At 38.3% G+C, this 20,750-nt stretch overlaps 1 protein-coding gene and 1 long non-coding RNA gene across 3 annotated transcripts in view; one reads left to right on the forward strand and one right to left on the reverse strand.

The window, feature by feature from the left end:
• Positions 1–2,487: 2,487 nt before the first annotated feature.
• The window catches only part of LOC149818138 (tobamovirus multiplication protein 3-like), a 50,122-nt gene continuing 31,859 nt past the window's right edge, over positions 2,488–20,750 (reverse strand). Inside the window, exons 6-11 of one of the 2 annotated variants that reach the window (XM_089985922.1) lie at positions 8,777–8,849; positions 8,588–8,633; positions 5,647–5,710; positions 5,509–5,562; positions 5,327–5,404; positions 2,488–3,058 (exon numbers count right to left, since the gene is read on the reverse strand). In XM_089985922.1, the coding sequence (XP_089842048.1) occupies positions 3,038–3,058; positions 5,327–5,404; positions 5,509–5,562; positions 5,647–5,710; positions 8,588–8,633; positions 8,777–8,849 (336 nt within the window). In that variant the 3' untranslated portion in view covers positions 2,488–3,037. Of the gene's footprint in view, positions 3,059–3,155; positions 3,642–5,326; positions 5,405–5,508; positions 5,563–5,646; positions 5,711–8,587; positions 8,634–8,776; positions 8,850–20,750 lie in introns of those variants that run through there. The other variant, XM_089985921.1, reaches the window with a different exon arrangement.
• Positions 16,496–20,149, forward strand: LOC149818139 (uncharacterized). The gene is made up of 2 exons (XR_016427429.1): positions 16,496–18,333; positions 19,674–20,149. It is a non-coding gene; the product is annotated as an uncharacterized LOC149818139 (long non-coding RNA).

Consider the following 20,750-nt stretch of genomic DNA (forward strand, 5'->3'; position numbering starts at 1 on the left):
GCAACTCCCAATCTCAGCTTTTAGGCCACACAAGAGGAAGAACTCTGCTTCCCTAATCAAACCCACAAGGGTAAGGGTGACAGAACAATATTGTGAGAATCAGTTTCTCAATCGAATAATTTTCCAAAGCTATTCAGAAAACCGATTGACTCAGAGCATAATCGAATAATTTTGAATTGGCCTTTTTAACTTTTTATTTGTATTTTTTTAAAGTTAAAAAATAAAGAAAGAAAGAAAGTTCAAAAACAAATTTCTAAGAACAAGAAAATGTAGAATAAAATAAATGGCAACTTATAAGGTCTAATCAAATTCTAAAATATGCATTTAATGCCTAAACAAGGCAATAGCCAAATAAATATCATAATCATCACTCCGGTTCTGATAACATCGTGCGAGACCCACTTGGGGTTTACGAGATAAATCATGGTCTTTTGTTCTTAGGTTTGGAAGTGAGAAAGATGTAGGAAAAGTGATGCAAAATAGGAAAACCCTTCTAAACTAGAGAGACTTTTTTTGCTAGTTTTTTTCTAAAAAGTACACTTTTTGATAAGAAACATTCATCTTCCCACGGAGGAACTCCCCACTACCCATCTTACCACATCTCACCACCATCACCACCATCCATCTCACCGCCATCACCACCACCCTCCTCCTCCTCTCTCATTTTTTCATATTTTGGGTTGCTCCATATTATGTGGGTCTGGTTTGAGCTATTATTCTTTCCATTATATCCAACCCAACCTGATCATACGCTAGAATTTTATAAATATCTTTAGGTGAAAATGTATATTGTGAACTCTAGAGACGATGCATAGGATCAGTTTGGACAGGGGTAGGCACCAGCCTGGCCCAGCTCCATCTGACCTGAAATTTGACTGTGCTGGGCCCAATCAAGCCTGGCCCTAGGATTTGACAAGCTGGGCAAGTCCGGTTCAGGGGCCTAGGTCCAAAAAGTCATCCTGAATCCTGCTGATTAGGTCCATGATCCTAGTAGGGACAGCCCTGGGTCCGAAAAGTCAGTTTGGCACCCACTCATTAGGCCCACGGGCCTAGTTGGGCCAGGCTTAGCTGGGCTGGGCCTGCAAGCCAAGACGGGCACCTGGCCCATATACATACTAGTTAAAAGTCAAATTCAGGCCTAGCTAGGCCAGGTTCAGGCCGGCTCAGGGTCAAACTTCCAAGACTGTTGCCCACCCCTAAAATGAAGAGGAAGTTATGAGGAAACAAGGGGGAATTGAGTGAAAAATGAAAAAGATGTGAGAGGAAAGCGATTTGAGAATCCAGTGAGGAGCTTGCTTCCCACAAATAGGAAGTGAGTTTCCTCACGCTTCCCCCAAAAGGGAGAAGTGTGGCACTTCCCCACCTAGGGAAGCGCTTCCGATGACTATGGTCTAAACACCTAACCATAGTCATGCAATGTTTCCTAACACCAGTAAGATTGAGACCTAGCCGAACCCGCAGAGTGACACTATTGCTAGTATCTAGCCTCAGTGGTGGCTGCTTGGTCAACTCTGGATGTTGGTGGCACTGAAACCTGGACATCGTTGTTAGGTTCTATATCACAAACATCACTTATATTTTGAAATTTTGCATTTTACTGTGTTTTCTTTCACATGATATCTTCACAATCACATATTTTTTAAAATATCCTGTTTTTACCATGATATTAACATTATAAAAACAATTTGTATAGCATTATCACATTATTTACATTTTCATCTACACATATATCTTTTATATATTTTCTATATTTTTATATAGTTTTTTTTGCAAATTGTGACCGGGCCAATCCACTCTACTAACCACCCCAACCAAATGCTTATTCATGTTGGACAAAGCCCTCATCCCTACGATTAAAGCCACAGGGATCAAAGCTTTAGCCAAGTCACAAGAGCTCCATCCAGGTTCTCAAATCTGTGTGAGCCACTACAAACACAAATGCTGGTCTGAATCAATTTGGTCTTCACACGTTTAACCATCAAACCTACCAGTCAACCCCCCTTGCTCCAATCATGCACTCCAGAAGCTAAACTCAGGTTACCTTCAATTTACACCAAACAGAGTACTATTCAAAGTGAAAGACTGGTAGGTTTGAATGAGACGATATCAATCCTCCTTTCTAAATCATATACTGCAAAATTTCAACTTCTCCGAGAGAGAGAGAGAGAGAGAGAGAGAGAGAGAGAGAGAGAGAGAGAGAGAGAGAGAGCAGCAGGAATAAGCTGAGCGATCATGCAAACAGGTATGCAAACCACATGATAGAAAGTTGCAATTTACTAACATCCATAAACGCATGCGCATACATCTGATTGCAGTTCTTGCTTGAATTTTCAATTGAGTTGCACTCTACATCATCTTTGTTGTTTTGCCTAATATTGGTACATGATCAACTTCAGCAAGATTAGTTGTACATATGAGAAACAAAAGCATGAGTGGAGTGACAAACACACCAGGCCGTTGAATGAAAGAACTCTGCAGTGCCAAATATGGCAGGGGACCGTGCGAAGTTTGGTCGCACGAAAGATGAGCAATCTGATTAACATAGGCAAGAATCACAGCATAGTACTACCGATGCATGCACACACTGCCAAGGTTTCTAATTAACTGACAATAAAATGCCCTGTAAACTTCGAAGGATACATGATATCATGGCCCCGTTTAGATGACACTCAAAGGCCGGTTTTAAATCAGATTTCGGCATCATTACCTGGCTTCACAAAATCATCCCCCGTATCCCTTATTATGTTTTTGAACCTGGTTTATCAGGCAGCGGAGGTCCCTAACCCCCTCAGCTCCTCTCCCCTCCTTTGAACGAGATTTGTTTTCCTTTTCTTTCTCTCTTTTTTTTTAGAGGCCAGCCATTATACGACCGCCCATCAGTTGAAAATGGCCAAAATATTGTTCTCCTTTTTCTAAACCTGTTTATTTCAGCTATTTTGTCATCACCAACCGGCCAGAAGATGGCAATCTTCCTTTTTGTTTCAAGATTCTGATCATCCAAAGATCTTAAAAACCTGTTTTTCAGGCAAAACCTGAATTACTCAACCCAGGTTTGGACCTGTCATCCAAACGGAGGCTATTAGGGAACTTATGATCAAGCTAGAGACGAATTATAACACAAGTAGGCCCAATCTTACAGATCACAGTAGCAGCAGTGAGCAACACAGGCTGAACATCAAAAGTAAAAATCGAGCTACAAACTGAAATTACAAAAACTCAGGATAAACATACACAAGAGCTGTTTAGTCACGTGGCAACACATTGACCATAAGATTGAATTCGATAGAGAATTAAACGTATATCTTGTCATAAACCTATTTCATATAATTCACAATTTTACAGAGTCCAAACACAAATTGGTTGTGAAGCATGGCGCACGGGATTAGAATAGTGTGTTATAGATCACACCAAGAGCAGACATCATTTCAAATCTTACAAAAGCACTCCTACATCTTGGTTGAATTAGGTGACCAGCATTGAAGTCCCTACCGATCCCTTCTCTTAGATGGGTTGTTGCCACATAACTGTTTACTTTCTGTCTATCATCTCTAGCGGATGGGGTGGTATTGCGTAACGCCCCGCTTTGGCGGCAACTTCCTTAGAATGAAAAGTACCAGAGTGGATGGAACAATCTCCACGAGCTATAAATCAAGGAACAAAACGAGAACAACATTCATACAGGCTTGAAAAACCTTCAACCCCATAATTAGATGAAGAACATGCTCTAAAAAGGTATGCCCCATGAACCACAAGGACAAAAAGAATTCCTAGATCACATGATGACAGATTCAGGTTTCAGCTTTTAATTTGGGGTGGCAAATCTAAAACATTCCAACTTGGATGGCTCACCAACACCTCTAGGTTTTATTATTAAACAACTAGTCAGACTCAGACCTGGTCCACATTTACCACATGGCCGAAGGTGTGAATAAAATCCATTTTCTTATGAATTAGATGAAATAAGGGAAAAATAACATTCTATTTTTTTTTTGGATTTTTACTTGGAGAAACCACCCCAGGGAACAGAGACCTAGTCACACTGGCTATGCCTGCCGGTCGCTGTCCTGGCAGCATAAAACTCCGAGGGCTTACCCCTCGACCCCAAGGAGTCACCACATTTCAGCTTGTGCAAGGGGTGACACTTATGGGATTTGAACCTAGACCACCCGCCTAAGCGGCCTAGGCCCCATCCCACTACGCCAAACCCCTTGGGGCAAATGACATTCTATTTGAAAAATGAGAAATGGTTAACTAGGAAGTCAAGTTTTCCATGCCATTCTTATAACAGTCCAGGCTACAGTATTCAAAGGTAGCAACAAAAAATCCATTCAGTTTCAGATGACATTCCTTAAATAATCCAACAGATTATGCTGTTGGGAATGCAAGAACTCTTGCATCAGCAACAAAAAGAGGGAAGCAGGGGGATGGTGTGGTTGCAAGGGAAGGCTCTTGTTTTTTGCTCAGATTTCATAATCCTGAATGTCAAGACTGAAATTTGAACATAATTGAACGACACTCTGAACCCCTGACTTCCTGTTGTCTTGATGAAAATAATAACTCGAAAATCGAAATAAATTTCCTTTGATAAACCATTTGAAAGTGATGGCCAAAATAGGCTCCTCATTGAAAGCCAACTTGCTTCAAGTTGTCTAAGCCATAAAACATTGTAATTCGATTGCAGATCACCAAGTCGACAACTTGGAGGAGGTTCCAGTGCATCATTGTCTAAAAAACAACTGTAAAATGAGAAGCCAACTGATTCTAAGTTCTTAGGATGATAGACTATCCTCACCTCAGTGGACATCCAGGGTCATGAAAATTGATAAACTCATCATACAAAGGAACAAACAATCAACCACAAGCCAATGGAAACATTTTGCATAGGCAACATAAATTTTCATCAGAAGATTTTTGCAAGACAATTAATAACTGTTGAAAATTTAGGGACAAATTCTCTAAAGAATTGGTAGTCCTCAGACAAAATACTAAAGAGAAACATGAGGATCTCGACAATTTAGAATTGGAACATTTCAGAAAACTTGGCAAACAACAAATACACCAGAGTCCAGGCACTGGCACAGTAACAGCAGTAAACTAAACCAATCTTGGACTCAATCATGATAATGCTGAAGAGTATTTTGAGACAACGATGCACAGGAACCCCAAAATTCATAGAAGAAAGATTATAACAGAGAACCATGAGTAGGGGACGAGTTCTAGAATTCTAGCACTTAGAATTGTATCAGACTTGATTGAATGTGGAGATTTAATTTTGGTTAGATCCCCACAATCTATAAACAGGATTACACACAGGCAGGAAGCTTACCAGGTAGTATATGAAGTTCAGAATGGGATGGTTCAAAACATCAAGGTCTGCAGCTTTGTCAAATGCACAGAAGAACATCTGTAGCAGAGCAAAGGAAATACCATCATAAGAGCATACAATACAAACAGCACAAAAAGATGGACAATTGTGCTTCTGACTACAAACATAGGAAAAAGACTTACCATTATACATCTCACCAAGAAACACGTGAAACATATGGTGGTTACGTAGCCAACCTGTATATCAGACAGAAGGCAAGAAATCATGTGCCAGTGGAACCACAATGCAGCTACGAATCCAATAATACTGAAATCACATACCTCCTGTAGCTTTTTGCGTCGTCCTTTTGATTCAACGGGGAATCGTTGCAACATCAGGAAAAGCCTAACATATAGTCAACAACACAAGTTCACTGTGAACAATCAGGAATTATTTCAATAAACTAATAAGCTAAGGCCCTGTTTGGATGTGTTTTTATTTATTGTTTACAAACATAAATAAAAACATTTTACAAAGAGTGGCTTTTATTGATAATTAAGTGTGTTGGGATCACAAACTATTTAAACTAGAATGAAAAAGAAAGGGAGATAAGTAGTAAATGGGAGAGGATAAGTAGTAGTGGTGGTGATGATGGTGGTGAAGTGGTGATAACAGTGGCAGTGGTGGTGGTGGTAGTGGTGATGATGGTGGTCAAAGTGGTAGTGGTGGTGATGGTCATGATAATGGTAGTGGCAGTCGTCAATGTTATCAGTATTACGATACGGTATCACAGTATCGCTGGTCCATGCAATACAATATACCCCTGAATCGAAAAATGCAGCATATCAGACCGTAGCATATGATACATGCCGTATCGTAAGATACAACCTTTTCACTTTTTTGTGCTGAAAATTATCAAGCAATTTATTTTGGATCATTTTTCACCTTTAGTGACAACTTTTTATATAAATATGACTTTAGTAGAGTCCTATTCACTTATTTCATAAGCTATGTGAACAAAAAAATAGCAGTTTCTTCTTAGTTTAATGTGATTAGTAGAGACAAGAAAGAAGAGAAGAGAAATATTATTATGGAAGAGCACACATTGTTCAACTCTTGTGCTTGTTGTAATTAGTGAAACTAATTAATGAAGACATTATGAAACTTCTCTTTTTTAATGCTTACTACTTAGAAATGACATTATTTTCTTGTTTTTTACCTATGTCACAGGGACTCTTCAACTAGGTGCCGCACCCGCGTTGCACCTGCACCCGATGCAGTCAACCTGACCCTGGGTGCAGTCAATGCACCCAGGGTCATTTATGTCCAACTTTTGGACTTTATATATATATATTTTGCCGCACCCCCGCACCCATGTGACATAGTTTTTATTTTACACTTTTGATATATGTAATGGATACATTGTTATAACATCATAATTATAGCTTTTATATTTGATAATTGTTACATATTTATTCATGCTCGATTTTTATAATAAGTTTACTTAATATTGTAGTTTGATTAAAATGTGTTTTAATTATCTTTGTGGCCATATTTTTAAATTTTTTTAGTTAGTTTAAATTTTACTTTATTTCTGTATTATGCAATTGTTATAATTTGTTTACTCAAAACTTGTTGCTTTTGTTTATTATCTAATGAGACTCTTTAATAGTAAACCTTTTTTTGTTAGTTTGTTACAATATCATTTCACATGTTATAGTAGTACATGTGTATGCTTAAATGTTCATAATGCTTAAATTTGATTTCTTTTTTTTTCTATGTTTTTCTTTTAAAATTTTCCTGATTTTTTTCAAAAAAATTGTGATTTTTGTTCATTTTTTGTTTTTTATGATTTTTAAAATAGAGTTCTTCCGTACATTACAATATGGTACGATACACCCATATTGCCAGCCCTTCCAATACGATAATTACAACATTGGCAGTTGTGATGGTAGCGAAAAAGTGGTGATGATCAATATTACCAATATTGTATCATGCACTGTATCACATTGTTGACCTGAGGGTCAGATGATATAGCTCACTATATAGCCTTCTCACAGTTATCGGGCCGTATCAGCCGCATCGTACAAAACATGGTTGTATCGTACGATATGGCCCATACAACAGTAAACATTTTGTTTTGTTAGTTATTAGTTTGTTACAATATTGTTTCACATGTTTTAGTAGTGCATGTATATGGTTAATTGTTCATAATGCTTAAATTTGATTTCTTTTTTTTATTGTTTCTATGATTTTACCTAAAACTTTCTATTTTTTGTGCATTTTTTATTTTTTAAAATTATTAAATGAGGTTTTAATTACAATACATTTGTATCTTTGGCCCTTCTAATATGCTTTTTACAACATTGTGGTGATTGTGGTGAAGAAGCAGTGGTGGTAGTGCTGGTGAAGTAGTAGTGGCAGTAAAGAAGTGGTGGTGGTAGAATTGAAGAAAACTAGTAGCAGTAGAAAGAGAAAATAGGTCCCCCTTTGTTTTTAAAAAAAGAGGTGCTTTCTCTTTATATTTATGAAAACACGTAAAAAAATAAAACAACCAAACACAAAAAGTTGCTATTTAAAATAAATATAAATAGCAAGAAGACATTTATAAAAACATCCAAACAGGGTAAGTCACACAAACACTTCACTCAGCTCTACACGTCCATGTCAACACTATAAGATACAGGGCACTTAATGAACTCAATCAACATGTGCTGGACCTCACCGCTGTGCCCAAGACTTAAATTTATCTCTTTGACAATACTGAATCTTGATTTTATTGTTAATTGCCATTTTTTATTTTTGTCACTTGCCATTGGCATGACTGTCTGTATTTCTTAATAATCTTGTCTTCAGTAGGTCATCCATGATTAGGCAATACAAATTCAGAATCTTATACACTCATTCATGTATTTGATAATTAAGCAATTAAAAATACAGTGTCTGTCCTGTGTCTGTCCTGTGTCTGTACAGCATTTATCGCATGGATAATACAAATGCATTTTCCTTTGCTAAGAGTTTTCCAGTTTTATAACAGCATTGAAGCTCCAAGAATCTGACGAGATTCAGCAAAGTGATACAGAAACTTGAACAAGAAATAGATGCTGTACAAACCCATCCAAAACTCACACAAATCCTTGGCTGGAAGGCAGATTTCAGGAAGATAGATGGATTCTGAACATGGTATAGAAAAACACATTGGCCATAAAGAATGATCTCACATTTACAGACACAAGTAGGACTACCAACAGATGTTTGTAACAGTAATAATTAAAAATTCACCTCCCACCATAGAGAAGAAACCCAAGGGCTGCAAACAATGAGACGCCTGTCAAAATACATAAGCAATGGTGGTGAGAGGCCCGTGCCCGAAATAAACCAACTAAACAGATTCAATACTTTATACACGTGGTGACAACATCATACAATTGGATCCAATAGACAGCGTTTTACACTCTTAAAAACACAAACCTGCAAAGAAAAGCTTGGATAGGGTGACTGCAAAAGGAACAGGCTTCCACCACATAACTAACCACAATGCTATCTGGTAGCAAGGGAAAAAAAGAAACAAGGAAATACAGGTCATGCATCCAGAAAATGAAGACTTGAAATTGTATTTTCAAGCCATGTAAAAGCATCCTTCCACTATAATCAACAAATGAATTTAAGTTAATAACAGAGGAAGTTTCATTCTCACGTGCGAAATCCATAACAACTTATAATATTAAATAAATATTAGATAGAACTATCATAAGCAAATATATTTACACTGAACATGAAGAGAAATTCATAGCTTTGCCAAGATTTTGAAGCGAACTCTGCCAAATGTGATTACATTTTCAAGTGGAACCGAGACAGTTCTTTGGGATCTTGGAGGCATTTGCTATTTATGAATGTCATCAAGAAAAAACAAAGAAAACTACTGCCCCAATAGGATATATGCCTTCGAGAGTAGTGAACAGCATTATGTCATACACATAAATGGATATCCAGCTAGAGTGACAAAAAATCATGTGTACTATTTTGGGCAATCTGATTCTATGATTGATATCAATATTGCCTACAACAGAATAAACACATGCATTTATAGTGTGTCTGACATTTCAGGAACATTATAATCTAAGGGGGGAATGATGAATGAGAACCAGAGTAGAGTCAATTTATATACTTTCTGCTGGCTTTCTTCTTATATGTCTTTAGGAAAAAATAAGTGCATTATGCCTGGCACTAGCTATCTAACTACAATTACGAGCAACCTGAAAGCTATGTCACATGGGTGCAGGTGCGACACGGGTGCGGCGCAATTTCAAAAATTTTGGACACGCGGACTCGGTTATATATATACATATATATTTTTTTAAATATATATAATTATATATATATAACAATAAATTAATAAGATAGCACTGAGAACGATCAAAGTAATAAGATAGCACAGTTTGTGACTGATTGTGCACACAGTCTGACTATATATATATATATGATTTTTTTTAGTTTTTTGCCCTAAAAATGGATGAATATAGATTCGGTCAAAGTTGACCGAGTCTATAAAGTGGACGGACTCGGCCCAGGTGAGTTGACCGAGTCTGACACCTGTTGACCGAGTCCACCCCGTGTCCGAAGCCGCACCCATGTCGGGGCGTGTCGATGCAGGTGCGTCGACCCCCTAGCCGAGTCCGTGTGACATAGGCTGAAAGCTTGTCAAAATTGCTGATGCTCTACTGTTCTACATCTTCATAATTGCACCTTAACCCTACTAAATTTGATCATCACAATGATGAAAATGTTTAATCACCTCAAGCAATTTGTGGATCCTCCATATAGATGACTCCCAAAACAATTTTCTCTTATGATACCAGCAAGTGGATGTCTTCCCAACCTCACTTTGTTTCATTCCATCAAGCCATGCAACCATGGGAAACCTATTGCTTGGTTAGAGAACAGTTTCATCTACTAATGCATGACAAAACTATGAGTAGTTAAATGCATTGTGGCTTGCGAATAAAATCCTCCCAATACAGCTATGCATATAAACTCCCAATATCATGTCAACAAAATGGGCTTCATAAATACTCTAATAAAAGTGTCACAACTCACAAGCAAATAGGTACACTATATTCTCTATCTTTCTCCCAACCACTCATCAATAACCTAAGAAGCAGCATCTTATCTTTTTCAAATAAGATAATGCATCAACTGTCCCCAAAAGCACAGTTTATTTTAAGCAATTAACCAAAGAGATCATAAGCACCACCCTTACCACCTATTCAGCAATTAGAGACGATGTCTGATTCATAAAGAGATTAATGTCCTTTATATTTGGCCAAAGTCTTCACAAACCATTTTTTTTTTTTTGCAAGAAGGCCCTGCTGAACTTATGATAAGCAGTTGAATTCATTATTAACCCAAAACCAGCTATGGTGTTGACCATCATGAACTTACGATAAGCGGTTGACTTCATTCTATATGAACGAGATAGTATAAATATTTGCTTAATAATCATCAACGTATGCTCACACTATGTCACATGGATACGGATGTGGGAGAGGGACACAATGCGAATTCGTTTGGTACGATAGGATAGTTTTCAATAATTAGGACACGGGGACAGGCTGTACACACATAGATATATGCATGTATGTGTTTGTACAACACGACAATTCTAAATTGCTACAATTAGGAAGATCAAATAATGAAAGTAAATTGAAATTGAAATGCAATGTATGTAACTGATGACAAATTTAAAAGGAAAAAGAATTCAAGTGAATATGAAATAAGTAAATAAGATCATAAAAGAAAATAGATAAATCTAATGACGCAATGTTTACTGTGTGAAACTGGTTTGACTGTGTCCAGTGTTGTGAAAAGCGTTGAGGCGTAGCGAGGTGCTCCACCAAAATATGAGGCGAGGCATAAGCCTCAATTTTTTTTTTAAACTTAAAAAAACTATAAAAATTAATTATCTAAAATTATAAATAAATAAGAACTATTAGTAGTGATGCAAACACAAATTAGCAACTAAAAGTAAAGATACAAGTTCAGCAATCCACAGGAATGTATTACAATCCTAATCGATTCAAACATTTGCATGAATTTTTTCATAGAACAAAGCAACGTAAAGTAGAGAAAGATATTACATACGAAAAGGATAAAAAGGGAGAAATAGAACAGAACTGTTAATGAACCAACACCATAATCAAGTAAACTACAAAAATCGTCAACGCACAAAGCACAATCAACAGAACGAAAGCAGAACCAGATAATGAAAGATATATGAAGTGACAAATCCAAACTAATGATGTTAGCATAAGCATGTATACATGATCTAGAAGGTTTTAAACCAAATTAAGGCACAAGGATCCAAGGAACAAATAGAATTAGAAACATCACTCTCTTTACAAAATGACAGAACTAAATAAAATGATAAATGAGGCGACCATCATCAACAGTTTGATTAAATACTGGAACACATCATCAAACATAATAAACTAAGACGTTCTCCAATACATAATATTCCACTAGCATGAAAATCAACACATGCAAAAACAGGAAATAAGAAAATCTATAAAGAATCGTATCAATGAAATAACACTTAACATAAGGAGGACAGGGGGGAGCAGAGCCCCCCTGTCGACAAGGCAAATGGCAGGGGGGTTGGAGCCCCCAGTCTGCAAAGCAAGGACAGGGGGTGCAAAGCCCCCTACTTGACGACAAGGTGAGCGACAGGGGGCGGAGCCCCCTACCGAAAAAGAAAGAGACGGGGGGCTTCGCCCCCCTGTCGGTCGACCAAGAGAGAAAAGCAGAGGGGGGGAACCCCCTGCCCACGAGAGGCGACGACAGGGACACCGCCCCCCTATCGGTCAACCCCAAAAGAAAGGTAGGGGGTAACCCCCTGCCGACGAAAGGCGACGACAGGGGCTCCGCCCCCCTGTCGGTCGACCAAGAGAGAAAAACAGAGGGGGGGGGGGGGGGGGGGAACCCCCTGCCCACGGTCGACCCCAAAAGAAAGGCAGGGGGTAACCCCCTGCCGATGAGAGGCAACGACAGGGGGGCTCCACCTCTCTGTCGGTCGACCAAGAGCGAAAAGCAGAGGGGGGGGGGAACCCCCTGCCCACGAGAGGCGACGACAGGGGCCTCCGCCCCCCTGTCGGTCGTCCAAGCGAGAAAAGCAGAGGGGGGGGGGGAACCCCTGCCCACGAGAGGCGACGACAGGGGGCACCGCCCCCTTGTCGGTCGACCCTAAAAGAATGGCAGGGGGTAACCCCCTGACGAGAGGCGACGACAGGGGGCTTTGTGTTAAAATGTAAATTTGTAAACATATATATATATATATTATATATATATAAATAATATTTTTTCTTTTCTTTTTCTGTATTTTTCTTTTTTGTCATCTAGTTCAATTTGAACTAGAATGACATAACTAGTCAAGTCTTAGTTAAGACTTGACTAGCAATAGAGTTGTTGGACTCCAGTCCAACAGCTCTAGTTAGAGCCGTTGGAATGAGTCCAACGACTCTATTGAGTCTCTCATACTCTCCCTCTCTCATACTGTGTATACATAGGGGTTCAGCCCCTCTTGTATTATATTGGAAAAATGCTTCTTAAGCATTGCATTCTCTTTGTTCAATAAAAGAATATTTTTTCCTTTTGTTCCCTTTATACCCTTCTTAAGGGTTATGCTTAAATGTCTTGTTAAGACATCATTTCGAATCTCAGCTCGTGTTTGGAAGATCATCATCTCATTTCACTTTGCCCCCCTATCGATCGACCCCTCACAGAGAAGAAGAAGTAAAGAAGAGGGTTTACCTGGCGGCGGCGACTCCGACGTCACCGAAAAATGCAGAGGTAAGGCGGCGTCGGGGATGTCGGCTGAGGTCGTCGGAACGTACGGCGGTAGCGATGAGTCACTAGCGCCCTCGCAACAGAGGACGGTGGTGGTCGGCGGGTCGCTGCCGCCTTCTCAGCAGAGGAAAGAAGGTGGAAGAGGCGATGACCGGCGGCGGGTGGTGGCCGGCAACAGCGGTCGCGGGGGACGAGAGGGGAAAGAGTGGAGAGAGAAGGGGCGAGGGCTTTTGCCCCTCGCCTAAGGCGCCTGTGTCTTTTTTAAAGACATAGGTTCTCGAACCTTCGAGAATACGGGTCTGGGTCGGACTTGGGTTCGGGCCCATCCGATTTTTTTAATGCACGCCTCACAATGAGGTGCACCTCACCTCAAGGCGCATGAGGCATACGCTTTTATGGTTTTACGCCTTTTAAGTGCGCCTCAAGGCAAAAAGGTCCTCGCCTCGAGGAGAGGCGTGCTTTTTGCGCCTTGAGGTGCGTTTTTAACAACACTGACTGTGTCCAAGAAGCATCATGTTGATATGGGATACACATGCACAACTTGAGGGAGGGTATTAGAATGTGAAATATGGATTGGATATGGATCCGATATCGGATCCATATCCATCCACGAGTTTCACTTCAGCTGTATTATATTGTAACTTGTGTTACTTATAAGGGGCAATTTTGTCCCTGTAAATTATAATTGTAACCCTATACTAATAAAGGCACGAGTGCAGCAACTGAAAAGAAACAGGCTGCCGACTTCTTAAGAAAGGTTCTCTCTCTCTCTCCCTCTCTCTCTCTCTCACGTGTTTTCACAATGCTAAGTGAAGTGTCCAAGTGACAACTTTCACATGCTTTCTCCTTAGATTCTATCTTTTACTGATTCACCAAATTAATCATTTCGCCCCTAACAACTTAAGGAAGCCTATATACAACCATGCTCAACCTAGCTCAGCTTCATACACATCACAAACAAAACCATCACAACCAAGTTTCTTTATAGAGATGATTTTCTATAGTTGTTTCATACCAACCATTTCTTCCTATAGATTATCTAAACCAACGTTATCAATAAAGTATTGTATTTACAATATGATATATTGTATCACAATGTCAGCCCTTAGGTTGATACAATAACCAAAGTATGAACATAATCCTAATCTTGGGTGCATATTCAATAATGGAGGTTGCAAATTGGATTGAACTCTTGCTCTATTTCACCCTATTTTAGGCATGGGCTATTGTGGTAGCAAGATACAACACGAGTTGTTCAAGCGAAGGATAGGGTTATTGAGAGATAACGTTTGTTGGGTCTGGGTTTTGGATCCAGAACCAATACCCAGATCCAATATGTAAAATGGTCAGATGTTACCTTTTGTTTCTTCATTTATTTCATTCTTTCCCATACAACTGTTTTGCATTTAGTTTCTTGTATTCTGTCACATAGGTGCGGATGCGGACGCGTGTGTAGATGCGGCGATGCAGCACTTTAAAAAAACTTGGGTGCGAGGTTGTGGGGAGGGTACATATATACATAATTTAACAGTTTTAAGTTAGCACTAATGAAATAAAAACAATTATCATATCATCAACTCATCATGCATAAATTCATGCAATAAATCAAATTAACAATCTACAATTGTTATTCCTCATCAATAAAAAATAACACCACACTGGTACGGAGGTGCGGATGTATATAAAACTGGACTTGATTAGGGTTAACTGAATCTACTTTTGGACAGAAATGGACCTTAGTGTGGTTGACTTCACCTGACACAAAGGAAGTTGTGTCCAAGTGTGGCACCCACATGGGTGCGGGTGCGGGTGTGGGTGCCCTGTTAGAAGAATCCATGTTACATAGCTTGTACTGTATTAGATATGGGCAAATATGTAAAACGGCATGTAAGTTATGTTTTGAATATATAGCAAAGCTCTCGCTCGAACTCCCTATTGGGAATTGTTATTCAGCAGAAACCCCATCTTTTCGTCTTTCCCTATTCTTCCATGTGGCTACTCTGGACATTAGTAGATACCAAAATTAGCATGGTCTCAAAGTTGAATCTATTGAGGTATGTTCTAATAGATCTTGGGCATTTTTCTTCGCTTCTTCTCCAAGTTTCCTCTTGTTTTCCTTTCTTTCTTCTCTATTTCTTTTATTAGTCTTAAATCCACTTGTTCCCAATCATTTCTGGTGCTACTATTATTTGATTGCATAAGCTTTCTCATCTTCACCATCACGTCTCTTTATCCCATTAACACATAAATAAATATATATATATATATATATATATATATCATATAAAAAACTGTGAGTTTCTGATAAGATCTTTTCATGTCTGCAGTGGTATACCGACCAAAAAAAAAAGGTCGGTCAAGTTTTGGATTATTTAGTCTTCGATATTGACGTGATTGGCCAAGTACTATTGTTTTATCATATTCTTTATTATCCCGGTTCATCTTGCTCTACTTATAGATTCAAATTCTCAACTGTCCATGTCTTCTGCCTTTTTGCCCTAATTGGTTTCTGAAAAACTGAACTCCAACTTTTTAACTTGGAAGAAGCAAATAACTCATTTTATTAAGAGTCAAGATCTCTCTAGGCACCTTGATGGATCGATTGTCTCTCCAACAGAGTATGTCATCAAGGAAGATACAGATGACAAAGGGGTTGTCATTTCATTCGTTTCTGTCAAAAATTTAGAGTTTATTTCATGGATGAAAATGGATCAAGCTTTGGTTGTGTACATCATTTTCACTTTGTCGCAGGAAGTTCTTATTGGAGTGCCTGATGATTGCATGACTCTTCAACTTTGGACTAAATTAGTCCAGACATATTATCAAATATAAAAATCTAGGGTCCAGTTTTTTAAGAAGGAATTTCCAAATTTGAAGAAATGTTTCATGTCCATTATGAAATACCTTAATAAGATGAAAAATATCACTAATCAACTAGTCATGGTTGGTTAAAAAGTATCAGATAAGGATATGGTTCAGCAGGCTCTCAATGGTCTTGGCCATGATTATCATGTCCTCTCTACAACCTTATAGTATTTGAAGATACTTCATATATTTGAAAATCTAAAAGCCAAATTGCTACATTTGAGATGATCGTCACTGTTGATGCAGATGCCACTAATGATACTCAGGAAGTTCTGGTCACGTATCACATGTTCGTGGAAGAGATGGATATTTTAGAGGACGTAGGGGGCGTAGTCGTGGAGGTAATCAAGGAGGCAGAGTCACTGAATATTCTGCCTAACACTGCAGCACAAGGACGATACTCTATTCTTGTTTCATATGCAAGAAACTATAACAAGTTAAAGAAAATTGATGGTTCAAAGATGATCTCAGGTATAATAAGGGGAAAACACAATACAAAAATCAAGACAAGAGCCAATTCAGGGGTCAGACATAGTGGTGAAGGATAACTGCTTATAGATAAGCAATTATTACTTGCTACCTTGCAAGACTCAATCTAAAGCAGAATGAGCAAGGGGTGTGGTATCTTGATTATGGGGTTGCTAATCACATCACAAGTGATGAGGGTAAGTTCTTGACGTTGATTCCTTATCATGGCAAAAATAATATTGTTATTGGAAATAAGACTCGTCATCCCATCACACATTGAAAATGTGTCAATTCCCTTGTCCAAATCTAGTTTTCGGATTCTTTGAAATGTCTTTTTTGTTCCTAACTTCAAGAGAAATTTTATTTATGTTTCTAAACTTGTTGATAATACCAATTTATATGTACTTTGTCCTCTGTATGTGTCAAGGATCTTCGCACGAAAAGAATATTCACTGAAGGCAAAAGATTGAGAAACATGTACGTCCTCAAAGAAGATCTTGCGTCCAAGTCCGCTGGTTATGTTTCAAAGCTTAGTCTAGAGCCATCGAGTTCATCTATTTTGTTTATAACTTCTGGTTTAAATAAAGCCAATGTTTGACATAGTCGTCTTGTTCATTGTAGCTGAGGTTTTATTGAAAGATTTGTTTCTAGTAAACTTATTCCTGAGTCTAGTTTAGAATGTGAGTCTGTAAATATTATATGTTCAAGTTGTCAAATTTCAAAGAGTCATGTAGTTCAATTTAATTCTTGGAATGATCTGTATCACAAGGAGGTCTAGAAAATCATGGACAACAAAGGGAGGATTCTATTCTCGATGAAGAAAATGCAGCTATAAATGGGAGATATAAAGAAATCTATGTCTACACTAGAAGTAAAGGGACAACGAGTATTGAAATGGGACAACAATCCAAAAACATGAACAGACATGAAAATACAATCCGCCAATGTGATGAAATTGCAACACAACCGAAGTTCAGAAGATCAAATAGGGTTAAACATCCTATTCAAAGATGGGTGAGTCATGGAAATTTCAGCACATATAAACAAGCTTTTCTCATGCAGATAGAAAAACAAGAACCAATTTCATATTTTCAAGCCATCCAAAATAAGAAATAAATTGAAGCCAAGAATGGGGAAATGAGAGCATTGCATGAATGCCAAACATGGAAAGTGGTTAAAACACCTCCTGACAAGAATGTGGCGGGATTATAAACCGGATGGTACCATTGAAAGATATAAAGTCCGTTTAGTTGCAAAAGGTTTTACTCAAGAATATGGTATAGATTATGAAGAGACTTTTAATATTGTGGGTAAAATGAGAAAAATACGAATTATTTTGTCTCTGACAGTGGACTATGGTTGGGCCCTGAACCAACTTGATGTCAAGAATGCATTTTTACAAAGAGACTTGAAAGAAGAAGTTTATATGAAGCAACCATAGGGATACAATGAAAATGATCCAATTGAATATGTGTGTAGACTTTGTTGAAACATACATGTAATGTAGCATTTACTTAGTTTTTATTCTTTTATATAGTCTCATAGGTAAGGGGTAAACTTGTAAAATAGCTTTTTGTGTTACTTTTCTTTTGTAGCCCTTTAGAGAGGCCCACCCATAAAAGTGGGTATGCTCTCATTCATGAAAATTAATAAAGTTAGTTTTCTTCTTTCCCTTCATGTGCTTTCTATTAAGAAATCCTATGACAGGTATCTCTTTTAATATGGTATTAGAGACTGTGCTCTAAAAAAAGGTCATCTGGGATTGGAAGGAGAGTATCAGGAACTTAATTTTGGGACAGTTAGCACTGTTCATGTGGGCACGAATCTCGAGGTGCTGGAGTCAGCATGTCTAGGTAAGTGTTGCAGTCTGCTTGATTTGAGTTAGGGTTTTGTTAGAGGATGATTTTAGAACATAGAATAAAAAATCGTCGTGGCTATCGGATTTATATCTGATTTTCTACAATTTTTCTAATATTTTCTGAGTTTCATGGTAAACAGTGTCCAGATTTGAGTTTTTGGGTTGTTTTGATCTTACCAATGGTTTTGGATATCTTAAAAAGGATGTAATCAGGTCGCTTTTCACCCTAGAAGGCTGTTAGAAGTAGTTTGGTGGGCTAATATTGAGATTTGGAGGAGTTTTACCGTGTTTTAGGGGTCTCGTTTTTGTAGTGATAACAGAGTTACCGTAATTTTGGCTCTTTGTGACCATATTAATGGTTTGTACAATTCAAAAAGGGTGTTAATCATGTCGTTTTCACCCTAGAAGACTGTTAGAAGTGGTTTGGTGGGCTAATGTGGTGATTTGGAGGAGTTTTATTGTGTTTTGGCATTCCTATTGGTGGCGGTAACAGTGTTTTTGCTGTTATATCTTGTTTTGACTGCTGAAGTTAGTTATTATTGCAGCAGATTGGTGTTAGAAGTGTTTGGCCATCATATCGTGCAGTCTTAGTTAATTTTTTAACTGACATGTTTTTGGTATTAGTACTGGCATATTGGTGATAGTGTGGAGACTCTTGGTGAAGTCTGTGTGTGTACTGCTGTATACACTGCTTTGGATATTGGTTCACTGCTATTGCTTTATTGTACAACACTATATTTTGTAGTTGGGGGTTTGAGTGAGATATGGAGAAAAGAAAGGGTGGCGTGTTTGCAGCATCCTCAAATAGTGAAGGTATACAGACTAAAGAGGATTATTCTGACATTGGTACTCAGTCTGTGTGGCTATCAACCACAAAAGGATCATAATTATTAGGTGGTGGTCAGCTCCAACTGCTACAAAAAATGCAGCAACAGATCCAACAGCTACAACTTTTTGCTTGTAGCTCATTCCTCTGCTACTCCTAGTTCTTCCTCTGGTATTGCTTTCTCAGATATCTCAGGTTGTTCCTCTAGTTGGTTAATAGACTCAGGAGCTTCATATCATATGAATTCTCATGAGTCTATGTTGACCACATGTCAACCATGTAGTGGTATTTTTCGCACTGCAAATGGTTTTTCTATGTCTGTATCTAAAGTAGGTTCTATTACTTTTTGAGTCTTATTCGGGTAGTAAAATTAATTTGTCTCAAGTTTATCATGTCCCGTCTCTTGCTATGGATCTTGTTTCTGTTGGTCAAATTACTAAACTTAAAGATAATGTTACATTCTCTTCTTTTGGTTGTGTGGTGCAGGATCAATTGTCAGGGAAGAATAGGATCAATTGTCAGGGAAGAATAATGAGGTTGGTTATAGGAGAGAAGACTTGTACTACTTGGACTGGATTGATATAGGAGAGAAGAAGCAACATGAGATCATATTGGGAGCTTCTGTCATAGTTGAATCTGTTTTGTGGCATCTGAGACTGAGTCATATTTCCAGCTTCAGGTTGCAAAAGTTTGTCTTCAGGGAGTTTTGGTGGGTCAAAGTTAGTTATGCCAAATCATGTCAAAGGACGTGAGAGTTGTAGGTTGGCAAAGGGTTAGGCTGGTTATTTCTCGCTTTGGTGTCTCTTTCTCGCTTCCCTTGCTCTGCCTCATCTTCTTCTTCTTCTCTCTATGATCATGCATAATTTATGCATTATAAAGTCATGCTTTTATGCATGATGTGTCTAGTTGTAAACAATATATGATTATGGATATGGAAGCAGTGATTCTAAAAAGTCTAATTAATCGTTTCTATTGCTTATTTAAACCCATCAGGTACAATATAAGGTAGGAATACTTATTATTCTATGTATTTTAATTACCCTCTTAAGGCTTAACTGGTTATTTCCCAAACGATTCAACCCTGCATATATCAGTAGTGTATTTTAAAAGTTTCTACGGGGGAAAGGTATAGTTCATCACCGTGTGCACATGGGTGTGCGCTAGCAGAGCATCGATGACCCCTTGTGTGTGGTGCAACCGTCTGCGTGGTGCTGTCACCACACACACAAACCCGTGGCAGGGACCCCGTTGCCCTTCATCGTAGTGTATTTCAAAAGTTTCTACAGGGGAAAGGTATAGTTCATCATAGATCTTGTCCATACACTCCTGAACAAAATGGAGCAGCTAAAAGAAAGAACAAACATATCCTTGAAACAACAAGAGTTCTTTTGTTTGGAAGCAAAGTGCCCAAAGTGTTATAGGCAATGAAGTTCAGCTAAGTATCTATTAGATAAATCGTATACCCTCAAGTGTGCTTAAGGATATATCTCCATTTCAGAAGTTGTATAAATGAGCTCCAAACTATGATATGATGAGAGTATTTGCTTGTATATGTTTTGTTTTGTTACCTGACAGATATAGAGACA

The sequence above is a fragment of the Nuphar pumila genome, chromosome 13 (assembly GCF_984573655.1).
Source record: "Nuphar pumila chromosome 13, dmNupPumi1.hap1.1, whole genome shotgun sequence".
NCBI classification, from domain to species: Eukaryota; Viridiplantae; Streptophyta; class Magnoliopsida; order Nymphaeales; family Nymphaeaceae; genus Nuphar; species Nuphar pumila.